The 18418-nt window shown below is 49.4% G+C and overlaps 1 protein-coding gene across 1 annotated transcript in view; it reads left to right on the top strand.

The window, feature by feature from the left end:
- The window catches only part of TSHZ3 (teashirt zinc finger homeobox 3), a 76955-nt gene extending 60098 nt beyond the window's left edge, over positions 1–16857 (top strand). Inside the window, exon 3 of the mRNA XM_055237198.1 lies at positions 12057–16857. Within this exon, the coding sequence (XP_055093173.1) occupies positions 12057–15262 (3206 nt within the window). The 3' untranslated portion in view covers positions 15263–16857. The remainder of the gene's footprint in view (positions 1–12056) is intronic.
- The last annotated feature ends 1561 nt before the right edge of the window (positions 16858–18418 follow it).

Raw genomic sequence — 18418 nt, 5'->3', positions numbered from 1 at the left:
GTATGGACTCCCCATGACAGCAGACTGGTGTGGGCTTCCACGGTTGGTTTGGTGCCGAGTCGGTTTAAATGTGCTTGAAGCCAAGGACAGTAGGTGACTCAGATGGTCCCGAAGCGAGTATTTATTTATTCTTTGTTATCTGAAGATTTGTCCGAAGCAGTGGTTTTTGTCCTGTGAATGCATCCTTGATACATTTATTTTTGTTTGCACTGGGGTTGGCGCCCCAACTGCAGCAGAGCAAGCCCCCCAGAAGGCATTGGAAGAGAGTCATTGTAGAGATAGGGAAGCTGCCTTCTCTTTTCTGATCTTGGAGAGCCTCCTGACATTCTGGCCTCCTCCTTTTCTGAGCCATCCCCCTCATGAAGAGTGCTGGGAAGGGAGGGAGATTGTTCTGGGGAGGAGCTGCTGAGACGGTGGCACAATGGGGTTCTTTCATTGCAGCAAGAATTCAAAGAGAGAAGCTTCGGACAGTGTCTTTCTTAACTCAGTTTTGGGAGCCCCAGGTTTGGCTTCTGGAACTCTTGGACTGTTGTTTCCCATCACCGCTGGAGGAACAGGACTCATCCTGGGCTCTGAGTCTTCTGAACTGGCTGGGGCTTCCAGCAGCTGGGAGGTGTTCTGGGAAGCCTTGCTGCCTTGGGTTCCCTAGAGGAGCGGCCACAGCCTGTCATTGGCTTGCGCCACCACTGGCCACTCTGGCTGTGCTAAAGCATGGTGTTTCCTTATTCACACTGACTTTATTCACCAGTCAGCTAATGCCATGCTTTTCTTGGCATGAAAGCATTGCAGCTTTATTAACACAGGGATACCCAACTGAACATTCATCTCGCACATTACATCAAATTAGCATGTACAAAATTAATATTCCTGACCTTGCTAGTGGGAACAGCAATCAATCTAGGGGACGTTGTCATCCCACCATGGCCAGCCTTCTCCATAAGTCCTGGCCATTACAGCTTCAGCCACTTTTCCTTCCCCCAGAGCCAAACCATGCCCTTCTGGACCCTCTGGCACTTGGTTATTCCCCTGGTTTCTGGGGAGCTCCAAAGCCCAGCAGCGATGCCTGGAAGGCCCCTGGTCTCCCTGGTACCATCCAAGAATGCCATTCTCTCTTTGTCCCTAAAGGCCATGACCTCCATCACCCTAGGTGGCATCTCTAGGTGACTCCGGGTGCCCAGGTGGATAGATGGAGAAGACTTTTGTTCCCCACTGAATTTTCACCTCCTCGGTACCAGGTATAAACAGTCCTCTAGAACCTTTTTTTCTCCCTGCTTATTTAATAACTAGACAGAGGCCCAACATGCAATCCAGTCATATTGGTACCCCCCAGTGTGTGTTTAGCTAAGCCCCCTCCACTCCATCCCACACTTCCCCCTGCGATCTCCTCTCTCTCTTTGCACAGAAGGGAAGTCCTGCCTTCATGCTGTTGCTTTGAGCCCCTCCCGGTCAAGAGCCAGGAGGGTGCACCTCCATCTTGATTTGTCATGTTCTCTGAGGGCCAGGGGGAATGTGTTTGCTTAGGGGCAATCCAGGCCTGAGCTTCCTCCCTGTCTATCTATCCCTCACACCCACCAGGGCTCTGGGCCAGGTCTAGGGGCAGCTGCCTCTGAGCAGCCCATTGTGTGGGACCTCAGGACATCTGGGGATAGCTCTAGGCTCCAAATTGGGTTGCGTCAGACACAGCTGATATGGCAGGTGTGGTTCCCCTGAGAAAGGAATCCCCTTGCTTCATCATAGCAAGGTGTGCAACACGTTTGTACAGCAGAGAGCCCTGTATAAGCATAACCTAGGGGGCACAGTGTGTAAGGCACTTCCGTGAGTCCTTTGTCAAGCAGATATTCTTGTGTCAAATGGATCAGTTCATCCAGATATTCTAGGTGTATTGAGAATAAGCTGAGATTTAGGTGAAATTTTCTGGGGACTTTGAGCTCTTTCCCTGACACAGAGGAAGGTGATTCAAGGCAGAAGCCCAGTGGACACGGGGACTGGGCTCAGCCTGGAGGAGAACGCGGCCCATCTTGGGGGCTGGGGGCTACAGGGACAATGGCAGCCAGTCTGAGAGCCAGTGTCTGAGGTGGCCGCCCCAGCCAGCACTGTGCTGCAGGGCATCTGGCTCTGAACCCCACTCCTGGGAGTGGGGCACTGGGGATCTCTGGTCAGGTCCATGCAGTGGGGTGGAGCGGGACTGAATGCATGGTCCTGCCCGCTACCTTCATAGAATTCCTATACCAGGGGCCGGGGCCTGGGAAGGAGAGCTGTGCTTGGTCAGGAGCGCTAATGCTGCAGGTGTGCGTCTGATATCGTCTCTTCCTTCCTCGCCTCCTTTCCTTGCCCTCCATTTCCCTCCCTTTTTTTTTCTCCTTTCTGTCTGGCTTTCTTCCTTTTCTGCAGCCCCCATTTTAAGGCTGCCCAGAGGGAGGAGGGACAGAATCCAAGCCCCAGTGGGAGCTCTCACCCCAGCAGGGCTTGGTGCTCATCCCCCCACCTCCTCCTTTCCTGATGAGGTCTGCGTGGAGGGTCTGGGAGACCCAGAGGCCTTTACAAGAGGAGGGGTGAGCCTAGGGGCCATCCCCTGGCCCTGCCTCCCAGATTCCTGACAGCGGGCGGCCTCCTGTGCTCCCATGGAACACAGTCCCTGTGCAGTTGGTGCACTTCTATTTGCAGAGTTTCTTTAACTTGGAAAAGTCCTTTATGCCTACTCCTTATGAAATCCTTGGTTGCCTGCAAACACCTGGGAGGCGGATGTGGCCAGTTGCATTCTTCCCATTCCGTCCTCCCATTTGTTGATGAAGAAACTGATGCTCACAGATGTGAAGTCAGTCATCACAGCCACAGGACTAATCCATGGCAGGGCAGAAGCTGAGACCGAGGGCCTCCCTGCCTAACATCACGTTGTTTCCCAGAGAAAAATGTAATGCAGAAACAGCAGGTCCTGCCTGGCTCATGCCTGGAATCTCAGTGCTTTGGGAGGCTGAGGCTGGGGGATCACTTGAGGCCAGGAGTTCCAGAGCAGCATGGGCAACACAGCAAGACCCCAACTCCAAAAAAAGATTGTTTTTAATTAGCATGGTGGTGCTTACCTGTAGTTCCAGCTACTAGGGAGGCCGAGGTGGGAGGATCACTTGAGCCCAGGAATTCAAGGCTGCAGTGAGCCATGATCACACCACTACACTCCAGGCTGGGCAACAGAGCAGAGAATCGGCAGGTCCTCTCCAGAGTCCAGCTACTGCCCTCCTGGACGGCTCGCCACATTGGGTTGCTGTGGCTTTTGAACTGTCCCCTCCTATCTCCTCCTGCCATTTCCTTGGGGTCTGCTCTGTTGTGGGCCCAGGTGTGAGGGAGGCAAGTAAGTGGTGAGTGAGAAGTGGTCAAGATGCTTTGTGAGCATCTTGGCATTTTTCCTCGTCCAAGCACATTCTGCAGCAGAGAAGAGGACTTCGTGCCTTCTGAGGGCTTAGGCATGTGTTGAAGTTGATTCTGGCTCTGAAGAAAGGGTAGGAGGGTCTGCAGAGACTGGTGTGCGTGAGTCCTGGAGAGCCTGCTTGGGAAAACACACCCAACAGCCACCTTCCCAAGCCATCATCCTTCCTCCATCTCCTTCGGCTAGTTAAATTATTATTAAAAACAGAAAACAAAAAAATCAACAAACAAAAAACAATAAAACACTCTTATCCTGGTGAGGTATCTAGTGCCTGTAGTCCTAGCTACCCAGGAGGCTGAGGCAGGGGGATAGTTTGAGTCCAGGAGTTCGAGGCTGCAGTGAGCTGTGATTGCACCACTGCACTTCAGCCTGGGTAACAGAGCGTAACCCTGTCTCAAAAGAAAAAAAAAAACACCCTGTGTCGTTTGAAAATCTGAGTATTCAGGGAAGCAGGAAGAAAGGAGGCCCGGAGTCCCCAGCATTGGAACGGACCCATAGCGGCTTCCGTAGGTCCATCCTCCTTTACCTTGGTGGCCATCCTGAGGGCCGCTTCTGTACCAGAACTCACAGGCTCCAGGCCCTCTTTGTCCTTTCCAGAAAATAACCTCTTTCGTCCTTGTCTCTTCTCAAATCTCCATTACCTGTGTTCTCTCTCTCCATTCCTACCTCCCCTGCCCTTCGGTGGCCTCTCTCTCCCCCACCCCAGCCCTAGTGGATTCTTCTCTTCCTCTCCTGTCTCTTTTTCTCCCTCTGTCCTCTCTCTGCTGGGCCCCCTCCTCTCTCTCTGCACCCTTCTCCAACCCGGGATGACTTGATGGTCCCTTCCCTCTTCAGTCCTTTCTTCTCCTTTCCTCCTTTCCCCACCTCTTCTTCTCCCTCTTGCCTCTGCTCTTTCCTCCATCACAGTCACAGGGCTCCTTATGGATGGATGACCAGAGGCACTCGTTGCAGAGAGGGGTGTTCTTCTGGGCTATCTGTAATAAGAAGACATGGGGAAAAGGAATCTGTAAAAAGTTTTAGCCAGCAAAACACCTTCCCAGGGAAAACGGAGGCTTATAACTTCAGAACCTTTATTTCAGCCCAGAAAATGCTGACATTCACAGGGCAGTTTACTTGGAAATTGCGTTGGGGAGCGAGACACAGCCATGCTTTCTTTTCTTTTCTTTCCACCCACACCCAGTGTCCCCTCCCACCCCCGACTTGCCCATCTGTGGCCCCTGTGGCTGGAGAGTGCAGGTCCCAGCCAACACTTCCTCTTCATCTTTTGGGAGAGATTCCTAACTGTGTGATGAAGGTAATTCCACCTTGCCCAGAAATGAATTCCGTTATGCCCCAGCTTACTGTTTTATATTTATATGACACATATTAATTTCTTTTTACCTAGAGGTTGAATTTCGTTAATGATGACAATAAATATTAATGAAGGAATTGGTGTCTTCAGACCCTTGATGGCCATGGTGGGTCGGCTCTCCTCTCCCCGGACGTGATACGTTTGTCATCCCTGCATCCACGGTGTGAAAGCCACACCGCTGGTGAGCTGAGGGTGGGGATGCTGGACCCTCCTGGAGGGGTAGGTGTGGATCCCAATGGGGGAATTGAGAAGGTTCTGTCTGGCTGCCCACTCCTCATTCCGGGGACAGGGTGCTCCCTCCCACACTTCCTGTGTGGTCCCCTGACACTGGACCCAGGGTGTGTATCTTAGGAGTTCAGGCAAATGCCCCATCTACCTCCAGTGACATCCTGAGGGGTTGCGGCAGAAGGCTTGGGGTCAGAACTGGTTCCTCAGTGCAAGTGTGCTGTGGAACTAGCCAGAATCCCTGTTTCCTTGTCTGCAAAATGGAGATGGTTTTTCCACCTTCCTTGACCATTGAGAGGAGCAGATGCAATGAATGTATGAATGTAAACACAGCTCATAAACCTGCTCATATTAGGCAGGATCCGTGTTTTGTCTTTGTGTTTTATTTGTTTTTGTTTTTTGTTTTGTTTTTCCATCATGTGGGCTTCCAAGGCTGTTGGGCTACAGAACTTTGCAGAAAGCTTTTGTAAGTTTGGGAGCTTTTATTTCTCATCCATGTGTGTCTCTACCCAGGAGTCACATTTGGTTCTGTGCATGCCAAGTTCTTCGGTTCAGGCAGTCGTCTGGAAATGTGTCCTTGGCACTCAGCTCTTGAGAGATCGATGGCTGTCTTGCTGCTTTAAGCACACAGTTTTCACTGGTGGGGTAATGAAAGTGAGATGTGTGCGGAGAAGCGGGTGCAGCCATTCTGCAGGGGCTCACATCTTGAAGAGAGACTCTTTCAACGGAGGGACTTGGGGAAGCGTGGAATGCCCAGTGGGCCCCTCACTTGCTAGTCCCTGATCACTCCTGTGTGCTTCTTTGCATCTTTGCAGCTGTTGGTTTGGTTTGAATGAGCACCTCCTCCCCCTCACAGTCCAGCTGCCTCCTCCATGGGAGCTGGCAGCAGAGGTTCCCATCTTATTTGCTCAAGAGAAAAGGGATAGAGGGATGATAATGCATTCTTTTTCTTTTTCTTTTTCTTTTTCTTTCACTTTCACTTTTCTTTTTTTTTTTTTTTTTTTTTTTGAGACAGTGGCTCGCTCTGCTGCCCAGTCTGGAGTACAGTGACGATCACAGCTCACTGCAGTCTCCACCTCCCAGGTTCAAGCAATTCTCGTGCCTCAGCCTCTCAAGTAGCTGGAACTACAGATACTCGCCACCATGCCTGGCCGATTTTTTGTATTTTTGGTAGAGACAGAGTTTCACCATATTGCCCAGGGTTGTCTCAGTCTCCTGAGCTCAGGCAATCTCTCAGCCTCGGCCTCCCAAAGTGCTAGGATTACAGGTGTAAGCCACCACGCCTGGCCTACTTTTCCTTTTTTTTTTTTGAGACAGAATCACTCTGTCACCCAGGCTTTAGTGCAATGATGTGATCCTAACTCGCTGCAGCCTCAATCTCCTGGGCTGAAGCGATGCTCCTGCCTCAGCCTCCTAAGTAGTTGGGACTACAGGCACAGGCCACTATGCCCTGTTAGTTTTTAAAAGAATTATAAAGATGGGGTCTTGCTGTGTTGCCCAGGCTGGTCTTGAATTCCTGGGCTCAAGCATTTCTTCCACCTCAGCCTCCCAAATGCTGGGATTACAGACAAGAGCTACCGCACCTGGCCGATAATGCATTCCTAAAGAGGGTATTTGAGTGTGGGCATTTGAGTGTGGGCACAGCTTTGTGAGTGGCGGGCTCCCATGCAAGGAGACCACTGACTGGGGTGTCTCCTCCCATCTTCCTTGGTGGTGGGTTCTGTCATCCTGTCTACCCCGGAGACCTTTCCTCATGAAGTGGCATTGCTGAATGTGCCAGTCACTCTCAGACAGAACTTGCCTAGGATGGACTTTGGGTCTCACCCCAGCACATCTGCTTTGCATTGGGACTGGCTGGACTCAGGATCCATTCAGGATGTTTTGGCAGCTATTTAGGAGGTGTGAAGCAGCCGTCTATGATACTCATTCATTCATTCATTCATCCCACTGACATGTATTGAGTGGCCACTCTGGGCTGGACGGTAGGGTTGCGGCTGATATCTGGGGTGTGGGTGTGTGGGGTCTGGTCCTGACCACACAAAGCTGACAGTGTGTTGGAATATCTGGCCATAGACAAGTGATCCCCATGGCTAAGGGGACAAAAGCTGGGGTCAAAACCCTGCTATCCCCAAGAGCCTTTTCCCTGAGGCCTGGGGAAGGGTGGGTTCCCGCATTCTCCACTTCACTGCACCTGCCCCAGGGTTTCCAGCAGAGGAGGCAGTGCTAGAAAGTGAGGAGTGAGAGATCTTGGTGCATCTCAGAAGCTGAGAGGGGCTGGAGGGGAACCGGGCAAATGGTGGAGGACTCCCTTCCTTCAGGGCTGCTTTGAGGAATTTGGATCTTCTTCCGAGCCCAGTGGGAAGTTACTGAGGGTGTTATATGGGGAGGTGATATGACCAGCCTGATATTCTATATTAATCTCAGCAGCTTCTGCTTGGAGATGTGATTAAAGGGGCTGGGGCTGGAGTCAGGGAGTTGGTTGGGGATGGGGTGAGAGATGCTAGTGGCTGGACTGGGCCCATGTGGGAGGCTGCAGAGAGAAGGGGGGATCCTGTTACAAAGGCTGTTACAACTCCTTGCTCCTGGACATGACCCCTCACTCACCTCCTTGAAATAATGAGGCAGCAACTGTCCATTGGTCACCTACTACATGCAAGACTAAGGATGTAAGGTTCCCTCCCTTTAGAGAATTCAGGCAAGAATGCGCAGAAAGTTCAGTAGCAACAAGGAATTTAAATACTCTCAAATACTGTTGGAGACAGTAGCGGAATTTCCCAAGGTCATAGGTGATGCATTGTCGGGTCGAATCGGTGGACGGTGCCTGCCCCTGGGCTACTGAAGCCAGCCTGGTGGGGACCAGATTCTCGACAGCCCTGCCCCACACCCTTGTTGACTTCTCACCATCTGCACAGTGACTGGGAACACCCAGTCTTTCCTCCCCTCCTTGCCTGATCCAGGGCATTCGCTGTGCCAGCTTCCAGAGCCCTTCCTTCTATCCAGCCAGGGGCTTTGCGTGTCAAGCTCAGTCTAGAGAAGAAAGCACAGAGGAACTACTCCACTTGCTGAGTGTTGGTGAGGTTGGCGTTTGCAGAGAATGAACCAGATTAAGCGATTTTACAGCTCAGCTCTTTACCTTCTCTGAAAGGCCATAAAATGATAGACATGTAGCTGAGGAAGGACCTTACAAATATTACTCAAGTGCCCCGTATCATTCAAAGAAGGGAATAGAGGCCTAGAGAAACAAAACTCTGCACTGCACAGTGTGCGGCAACCTGCCTGGTGCCTGTGGCAGCTTGATGCGTATTTGTGGAGTGCCTTTCATCCCTTAGTTCCCTCATTCCACTGGGTCCATTTCCATTTTCTAGAACATTTTTAAAGTTCAGTAATCAAGAGTATAAATATTCTCAGAGTAGTGAAATTATTGCAAAGCATGGTGGAAGGATGGGAATTTTCCCTTTATTTTTATGTATTTATTTTTGGAGATAGGATCTTGCTGTGTTGCCCAGGCTAGAGTTCAGTGGTGGGTCATGGCTCACTGCAACCTCCACCTCCCGGGTTCAAGCGATTCTCCTGCCTCAGCCTCTGGAGTAACTGGGACTACAGGCGTGTGCCACCATGTCTGGCTAATTTTTTTGTGTTTTAGTAGAGATGGGGTTTTACCATGTTGCCCAAGGTGGTCTCAAACTCCTGAGCTCAGGCAGTCTGCCTGCCCTGGCCTCCCAAAGTGCTGGGATTACAGGAATGAGCCACAGCACCCAGCCTTTCCCTTTATTTTAATGTGGAGGGGAGAACCAATGGGTAAAAGTCTTAGGCTCCACCTACGGAAATACTTCTCACCTTCAGATAGGAAAAGAAAATGGTCATTTGAACAAGGAGTGAGGCCCACGTCACAGCCATGAGGGCGTGCGTTTGTAAGGACCCTCAGAAACCATGACATGGTCAGGAGTGGGGTGTGCGGTGAGGCCAAGTCTCTCCAGGACCCAGTTCTCCTTGGCACTGGAGCCTTTGAATTCTCCTCTGAGTTGGATCTTGTTCCACCAGGGAGGTTGAGAGGTTGGCCTTTTCTTTCCATATTAATTTCCTCCTCAGTCATCAGACTGATGACGTTCTGACCCTGCTGTGTAATTTAGAAAGCATATCAGAGCGTGTTGTGGGCCAGCTCAGGAGAGGAGCTGGCCACATCATTCATGGTGCATGTGCTGGGGAGGGGTGCTCCAGACCGCCTGGGCTGGGTTGGTGCTTGTGTGGTGGGGGTGGGGAAGGCTCTAGCCATGGGGAGATGCATTGCCCCTGGGTGGAAGGTGGGCTGGCAGAGCCCCTGGGTTTCCCTCTCACCTGGTGGCTTTCACCCACAGAGGACTCTTTCATGTCCACTATTGGCTCTGCTTCTTCTGGCTGCTGGTGTCCTCTTGTAGTGGCTGCTGTGGGGCCATTTCTCTCTCAGACTTAATTTCATGGGAGCTACTGTAATAGGAGCAAAATCCCCAGGGTGTGGGGTTTGTATTGCAGACTGTGGCTCCAAGAGGCATCTCCAGGAAAGAAGGGGCTTTGATATCTTCACCCATCTACACAGGCCTGGGCATTTCCTTGAGTCTCAGTGGGAGGGACACCAGCCATGGGATTTCCTCCTCTTTCCCCATTTACAATAAAACCATACTATGGAAACGTCATATATGCATGCACCCGGTGCACTTCTGCAGACAGTGGGCTGTGTCTAGCTAAACCCAGCCTACTCTGCTCCAGCTGCTCCCCGAGAGGATTATAAGAGAGGTTGCAGACCCACCTGGATGCTCTGACCTCAGTCATACTGTGTGTCCCAGCTAGAGTAACAAGCCATCCTTCAGTTTGCATAAGACTGAGTAAATTCCCAGGATGCAAGACGTTCAGTGCTGAAACCAGGACAGGTCCAGGCAAATTGGGACACTTGGTTATTCTACCTCAGCTGTTCTTCCTTCAGGCCTGCCACTCCATTGGAGTTTTGAGTCCAGATTTCTAGAATGTGCTGCACCCCGAGGAAGTCTATCGGGGGTCAGGTGAGGGAGAGTGAAATGTCTTCTTTTCTTTTTCTTTTCCTATTCTTTTCCAACACATGCATTCACAGTCTTCATTGTGGCTTGCACAGGAGCCTCCATTGGCCAGCGCTGTATTTCCCTAAGCATTTGGTCCTGGCCCTAGGAACAGAGCTTTTGCTGTCTTTATTTGTCATCTCGAAGTGCATGGCCTTAAACTTGAGGTTCCCCACAGCACTTCACACTCAGCTGACTGCAGCAGGGCACTCTCTTCTGGTCATTTGTAAAGAGCACCCACAGCTCCTGGACAAGACTCTTGCTTAGTAGTTGGCAAATGAGCAGAAGTATCTCCCTCCCTGCAGCTGATGTGTGTACCTGGGACAGTTCCCATCCAAGTTCACATTACATCAGTGTTGGGATTCCATGTGTCTTGGCTTAGGAATCTTGCAACTCAAAGTAGGGGGCTTAGGAGCAAAAGAATCACACCTGTCCTGGAAGGAATGAGGGGAGCCTAGCTGCTTGGCTTCAAGGGACTCATTTCACTGTTTTTGTTTGTTTGTTTTTGTTTGTTTATTGTTGTTGGTTTGTTTTCTGATGTGAAATGGAACAGGGGCAAATCTTTAAAGTTGGTGGAGTCAATTCCACAAACAAAGCTTCCCTTCCTTTCTTAAGAGCTTTTTGTAGAAATCAGCCTTGCAATTAGCACTGCAACGTTCCAACCACCTAACACACTTCCCCACTGGCCTTTTGAAGCAAACAAGTAGTTAGAAGCTGACAGGACAAAGTCACTTTATTTCCCCTTTTCCTTTACCTTGAAATTGTTCCTAGCCTCAGGGCTGGCCACGCCTCACTGTCCAAAAAACTACCCCGATGCAGTATGCAGTGGCAGATCAGTTTAGTAAGGAATAACCCAAGTCACTGAATGCAAGAGAATTTAAAAAAAAAAAAAAAAAACACCCTGTTGCATTAACGCAAGTATTCTTTGGGCTCTGCGTCTCTGGACGTGCATCTTCCAGAACCTGCAGGCGCGTGGCCTGCCCTCCACCTGCGTGGGAATGCATGCTGGATTTACATCCCAGTTACATCGCTTCCAGAAAGACAGGATCTCTGTTGGATGCCCATGAAGCTTATACTGAGTAAATATTGACAAAGTAGTCTAAAGAGCAAACACTTTGACATTTGTAAGGTCCACTGGAAGGTCTTGTATATATTTATACAGCAGGAATGAGCACCGCATACCAATTTTCCTGAACTTGTTCTGACATAATTCTGCATGGAGAGTGTGTGTGTGCAGGTGGCTGAGAACGGCTGAGTGTTCACATGGGGGACAGGGCTGGGGGCTGCGTGGTAGCTGGTCAGGGTATCTCCTCTCAACTGGAACAAACCCACACCTATCCCTGCCAGGAAACCTACCTCTAAGCTTTTCTGAGACCTGCTTTTCCAGAAGGAAGAAAGAAAAAAAAAAAAGCCACAAAATCTTGTTTTTCCTTTATTACAATGGACGTACTTTTCTTTTTACTTGGTAAAAATTTTATTGATGTTTTTGTACTTTATATTTATTAAAGATTGAACCTCAAAAATGTAATGAGTAAAAAATGCTTGCTTAATTTAAATTGTGAATCTGTCTGTTAAGAAATGCATTAGGGGTAGGAGAAGCATAAGACATATTAATTGACAGACAGGAACTGCTGTCTCTGAGGTTGATACAAGTAATTTATTACTTTAGAAATGAATGCCACCTCCAGAATGTGCTTCATTAATTTCAAATTTAGTTTTAATTTCAAGCTGTTGCCCCTTGAGAAGAATAAGGTGGCAAATTATGTTTGAAGAGCAGATTTTTTTTTTTTTGCTCCAAAGAAACACCACATTTTAACTGTTTAATTTTACAAATACATGTACCCATCTGGGTTGCTGTGTTTTCCTGAGAGCCCAGAACATATTCTAGGTAAGATCAACACATACTAATGCTTTTTTTTTTCTTTCTCTCCTTCTCCCTCTCTCTCTTCATTCCATCCTACCTGTCTCTCTTTCCCACCTGTTATCATGGCAGCCTATGTTTCTGAAGAGTTAAAGGCTGCTGCCCTGGTGGACGAAGGTTTAGACCCAGAGGAGCATACGGCAGATGGAGAGCCCTCGGCCAAGTACATGTGCCCGGAGAAGGAGCTCACCAGGGCCTGCCCCAGCTACCAGAACTCCCCGGCCGCTGAGTTTTCCTGCCACGAAATGGACAGCGAGTCACACATCAGTGAGACCAGTGACCGAATGGCTGACTTTGAAAGCGGCTCCATCAAGAACGAAGAGGAGACCAAGGAGGTCACGGTCCCACTGGAAGACACGACTGTGTCGGATAGCCTGGAGCAGATGAAGGCCGTGTACAACAACTTCCTCTCCAACTCCTACTGGTCCAACCTCAACCTCAACCTGCACCAGCCCTCCTTGGAGAAGAACAACGGCAGCAGCAGCAGCAGCAGTAGCAGCAGCAGCAGCTGTGGCAGCGGGAGCTTCGACTGGCACCAGAGCGCCATGGCTAAGACGCTGCAGCAGGTGTCGCAGAGCCGCATGCTCCCGGAGCCCAGCCTCTTCAGCACCGTGCAGCTGTACCGGCAGAGCAGCAAGCTCTACGGCTCCATCTTCACGGGGGCCAGCAAATTCCGCTGTAAGGACTGCAGCGCTGCCTACGACACCCTGGTGGAGTTGACGGTGCACATGAACGAGACGGGGCATTACCGCGACGACAACCATGAGACCGATAACAACAACCCCAAGCGCTGGTCCAAGCCTCGCAAACGCTCCTTGCTGGAAATGGAAGGGAAGGAAGATGCCCAGAAGGTGCTGAAGTGCATGTACTGTGGCCACTCCTTTGAGTCCCTGCAGGATTTGAGTGTCCATATGATCAAAACAAAACACTACCAAAAAGTGCCTCTGAAGGAACCTGTCACTCCTGTCGCCGCCAAAATCATCCCTGCCACTCGGAAGAAAGCTTCCCTGGAGCTGGAGCTCCCCAGCTCCCCGGATTCCACAGGTGGAACCCCCAAAGCCACCATCTCAGACACCAACGATGCACTTCAGAAGAACTCCAACCCTTACATCACGCCAAATAACCGGTATGGCCACCAGAACGGGGCCAGCTATGCATGGCACTTTGAGGCCCGGAAGTCGCAGATCCTGAAGTGCATGGAGTGTGGGAGCTCGCACGACACCCTGCAGGAGCTCACGGCCCACATGATGGTCACTGGCCACTTCATCAAGGTCACCAACTCGGCTATGAAAAAGGGGAAGCCCATTGTGGAGACGCCTGTCACACCTACCATCACAACCCTGCTGGACGAGAAAGTCCAGTCCGTGCCCCTGGCCGCCACCACCTTCACGTCCCCCTCCAATACACCTGCCAGTATCTCCCCAAAACTGAATGTGGAGGTCAAGAAGGAAGTCGACAAGGAGAAAGTGGTCACCGACGACAAACCTAAGCAAAAGGACAAGCCTGGTGAAGAAGAGGAGAAGTGTGACATCTCTTCCAAATACCATTACTTGACTGAAAATGACTTAGAAGAGAGTCCCAAGGGGGGGCTCGATATCCTCAAATCCCTGGAAAACACAGTGACATCCGCAATCAACAAGGCCCAGAACGGCACTCCTAGCTGGGGGGGCTATCCCAGCATCCATGCCGCCTACCAACTTCCCAACATGATGAAGTTGTCCCTGGGCTCGTCGGGGAAGAGCACGCCCCTGAAACCCATGTTTGGCAACAGTGAGATTGTCTCCCCGACGAAAAACCAGACCCTGGTCTCTCCACCCAGCAGCCAGACGTCCCCCATGCCCAAGACAAACTTTCATGCCATGGAGGAGCTGGTGAAAAAGGTCACTGAGAAAGTTGCCAAAGTGGAGGAGAAGATGAAGGAGCCGGATGGGAAGCTTTCCCCGCCCAAGCGGGCCACTCCCTCCCCATGTAGCAGCGAAATCGGGGAACCCATCAAGATGGAGGCATCCAGTGACGGGGGCTTCCGAAGCCAGGAGAACAGCCCCAGCCCCCCGCGGGATGGGTGCAAGGATGGGAGCCCCCTGGCTGAGCCGGTGGAGAATGGCAAGGAGCTGGTGAAGCCCCTAGCCAGCAGTTTGAGTGGCAGCACGGCCATCATCACCGACCACCCACCCGAACAGCCTTTTGTTAACCCTTTGAGCGCCCTCCAGTCAGTCATGAACATTCACCTGGGCAAGGCCGCCAAGCCCTCCCTGCCTGCCCTGGACCCTATGAGCATGCTTTTCAAGATGAGCAACAGCCTGGCAGAGAAGGCCGCCGTGGCCACCCCGCCGCCCCTGCAGTCCAAGAAGGCAGACCACCTCGACCGCTATTTCTACCACGTCAACAACGACCAGCCCATAGACTTGACAAAAGGGAAGAGTGACAAAGGCTGCTCCTTGGGTTCAGTGCTTCTGTCACCCACGTCCACAGCCCCGGCAACCTCCTCATCCACGGTGACAACGGCAAAGACATCTGCCGTCGTATCATTCATGTCAAACTCGCCGCTACGCGAGAATGCCTTGTCAGATATATCCGATATGCTGAAGAACTTGACAGAGAGCCACACGTCAAAATCCTCCACTCCTTCCAGCATCTCCGAGAAGTCTGACATTGACGGGGCCACTCTGGAGGAGGCTGAGGAGTCGACGCCTGCCCAGAAGAGGAAGGGCCGCCAGTCAAACTGGAACCCCCAGCACCTCCTGATCCTCCAGGCCCAGTTTGCCGCCAGCCTCCGGCAGACCTCGGAAGGGAAGTACATCATGTCAGACCTGAGCCCCCAGGAGCGGATGCATATCTCCAGGTTCACCGGGCTGTCCATGACCACCATCAGCCACTGGCTGGCCAACGTGAAATACCAGCTTCGAAGGACAGGTGGAACAAAGTTCCTCAAAAACTTGGACACTGGCCACCCCGTCTTCTTTTGTAATGATTGTGCGTCCCAAATCAGGACTCCTTCCACGTACATCAGTCACCTAGAGTCACACTTAGGCTTCCGGCTACGGGACTTATCCAAACTGTCCACCGAACAGATTAACAGTCAGATAGCACAAACCAAGTCACCGTCAGAAAAAATGGTGACGTCCTCCCCCGAGGAGGACCTGGGGACCTCCTATCAGTGCAAACTTTGCAATCGGACCTTTGCCAGCAAGCACGCTGTTAAACTTCACCTTAGCAAAACACACGGGAAATCTCCAGAAGACCACCTTCTGTATGTCTCTGAGTTAGAGAAGCAGTAGCATTTGCTTTTGATAGAAAGGACTGCAGTTTGCTTTGAGGGAAACTGTGGAAGGCACCTTCAGGCCCCCCTGACTTCTTGTTCTTGGCACATGTTCTTATTTTAACTGCAGAGAATCACTCTGGGCTGGACTGTTTTGTATAACTGTACAGTGTTTAATAGAGGTGCATAATCAGCTGTTGTTACTGGTAAAATATGAAGGTTAAAATGCAGTGGTAAGTGTTTGGAACTTTGTGTAAATGGGATTTAGTTGTGAGCATCCTCCCGATGCTTCAAGCTGCATGCATTAACAGACAGTTTAATTAAGCATTTATAACGAAATCAGGCACACTTTTTCCACGAGACTCGAGTGTGCTGGCATTTCTCACCCTTTCATCTTTAGCCCTCTGAGTACTTTGAAGCACTTTTGCATTAATTTGGTTAAAAAATAAAATAAAATAATAATAATGTATGAAGCTCTGTTTTTTAAACTCCTTACCAGCTTAGTTATAATGAATAATATGAACCTCCATTTATGCAGGTCTGCAGGGGTATAACACGCCTTGAAATTTAAAAGAATATTATTTTCACATTGAAACATAGATGTATATATTGTATAGATTTCAGACTCTCTTATGAAAAAAATGTGATTGTGGTTAAATGACCTTTTTCTTGCATTTATAGCAACAGTGTTTTATGCACCTGCTATGCTCTGGGCATAAGCTGTGCCTATGTATAGTGTATATTTCTTTTTTCTTTTTTTTAAGGTCTATGGGTTTTGTTTTCTACATGCAAACATTGTAAATTATACAGAAGATACCACAGATAGCATTTATAAAATATACAGAAACATTATCTGAAAGCAAAGTATGATAGTTTGTTTTGCTATACAGTACATCTATATTGATAGAGGTTCATGTTTAAATTATACATATTTATTAGCATCATATTGTCATTTGTTTTGAGCAGTCTGAATAAACGAGACCGGGAAAAACATCCCTGGCAGGCATCAGAACTATTTTGCACATGATTTTTAAAGGTATTTATTAGAAATCAAAGAACGCTCAAAATAAACTCAGTGCTCAAAGGGTTAAGTCTATTTGAAAAGGTTAAAAAAAAGAACAAAAAAAAAGAACTTGTACTGTATTTCCTAAACATTGATAAAGCCTTTAAAATGTTTGTACTGTAATACTTTGCTTAAAAGTCATGAGGCATTCTGTGATCCAACCTCTTTCACTTATTTATAAGCCCTCTTGGTTGCTATTCCATATTGTAGGATGCCTTTCTATTTCAATTGGTAACTTTCTGTTTTGTTCTTCCTAATTATTCTCCCAAGATCCCACACTGCAGCTTTATCTTTAGGCTTATGAAAGGTAACCCGTGGTTACCGGCTCTCCAAGTGATTCTGTTCTTCTCCATTTTTGGCAGTTAATTTGCAGAAGTAACTGACAGCTGACACCATATGAGAACCTTTGTATAAAATATTGGCATGTAAACAGCACAGACACCGTAACACACTCTGTGCCCTGTTTGGTTGTTGACAATGAAGCACCATTATGTGACTCTTCATATAACCCTTTTTTCTACGGCAGCATTAAAATTGTCTTTTTGCTATAATTTTGTGTTGCGTTCACAATTATGTCTGAAATGTGCTACGACTAACGAGCACATTAAAATTAAATTGTATGCGATCTGTTTATGACGGAGCTGGTTGCTGCGGCTGCCAGGTGCTGGCAGTCGGAAGCTGTGCGTAAATCAGGGGGAGTTTTAGTGAACTTTGGCGTTTGGAGAGCAGGGAGCACTTACTCAGAGGCAGCTCAAATAGGATCTGCACCGAGAATAAACATTCACAAGAAAGGAAGACATGCCCATAAGGTTAGATGCTCAGTGCAGAAGGGATATTGCCAGACCCCCAGGATCAGAGCTTCCGGTCACACCTGGTGACCTGCATGGGGGTCTGGGGTTTGATCTGTCTTCTGGATGCACGGAGTTCAGGGCCCTGCGCTGTCAAGGAGGCTGATGGGAAAGAAAGCTTTGGAAGGGTGACTCCTTCCTGTTGACTCAGGATTTTCAAACAGCGGGAAACAGAACCAATCGAGTCAGACAGACTTTGGGGTCCCAAGGTTCTCCCTCCTGTGTTAAAACAGCCACAGATAAGCAGGCAGGGGGATTGTGGGAGGAGACTGAACCCATCCACGGGAGGAGGGGGAGAGCATTTATATGATAATCACAAGCTTTTATTAGCCCCAGCAAATCATGCCAACAAAACGCTGGGAACATCATGTAAAATTGTAAAATACCTTTATTACTATATTCAAACTACTCTTGCAGTTATGCAGAATCATAGCTCCTAACCTAGAATTATACAAATGAGAGATGTATTACATCCATGTAATACATAAAACACCTCAACTTAAAAAAAAAAAAAACAACCTCTTTTATTAAAAATTTAAATTAAGCCCTTTCAGAGATGTTCGGCAACACGCCTACGGTTTTTCCGCTCATCCCCACCCCTTTTTCTCAAGAGGAGTCCAAATTTTTCTGTCTACTTTGTTTTCTCTCGGCATTCCATCTTTCTCCGGGTTTTTAGGGAGAAACTCACTACAATTTAAAATGAGTTTTTTGGCAAATAGAGAGTGCTGTGTTAGCTAAGCTCTTGCCTTGGGATGTGGGCACACAGGTGGGTTTTATGGACAGGCAGGGAAGAAAGCAGGTTCCCCTCCTGGTGCAGGGCCTGTGCCAGGCCCTATCTTTTCTGTGGCCGGCCCTGGTTCTTTTCTGGCCTGTTCTTTGTCCTACTGACCTTTACCTGGGAGGAGCTGAAGGACACATATGTTTCCCTTCAGGACCGGCTCCCCACAGAACGCGTCTCAGGGGACAGAGACATCCTCCCTCCCATGCCTTCCGCATCTTCACATCCTGGAGCCCAGATTTCCACTCTTGAATTTTTCACAGGTTAAATATAGCATCGGTTTATTAGAATCCAAAGTCCTGCATCTAACAGATTAAACTGACAACACTTCCATCACCACCAGGGCCCATGTGGCTTGAAGGGAGATGGGATTTGTACAAGTGACGGCGGAACCCCGCTCTTGGCAGTTTGGGAGAAGGACTCGACACACTGCCCATCTCCTCCTCACCCCACTCCCAAGATCATCTTCTGGGCTTTCCAATTTGG

The sequence above is a fragment of the Symphalangus syndactylus genome, chromosome 13, assembly GCF_028878055.3.
Source record: "Symphalangus syndactylus isolate Jambi chromosome 13, NHGRI_mSymSyn1-v2.1_pri, whole genome shotgun sequence".
NCBI classification, from domain to species: Eukaryota; Metazoa; Chordata; class Mammalia; order Primates; family Hylobatidae; genus Symphalangus; species Symphalangus syndactylus.
Note: the sequence above shows the minus strand (reverse complement) of the source record. Positions and strands in the feature narration are given on the sequence as shown.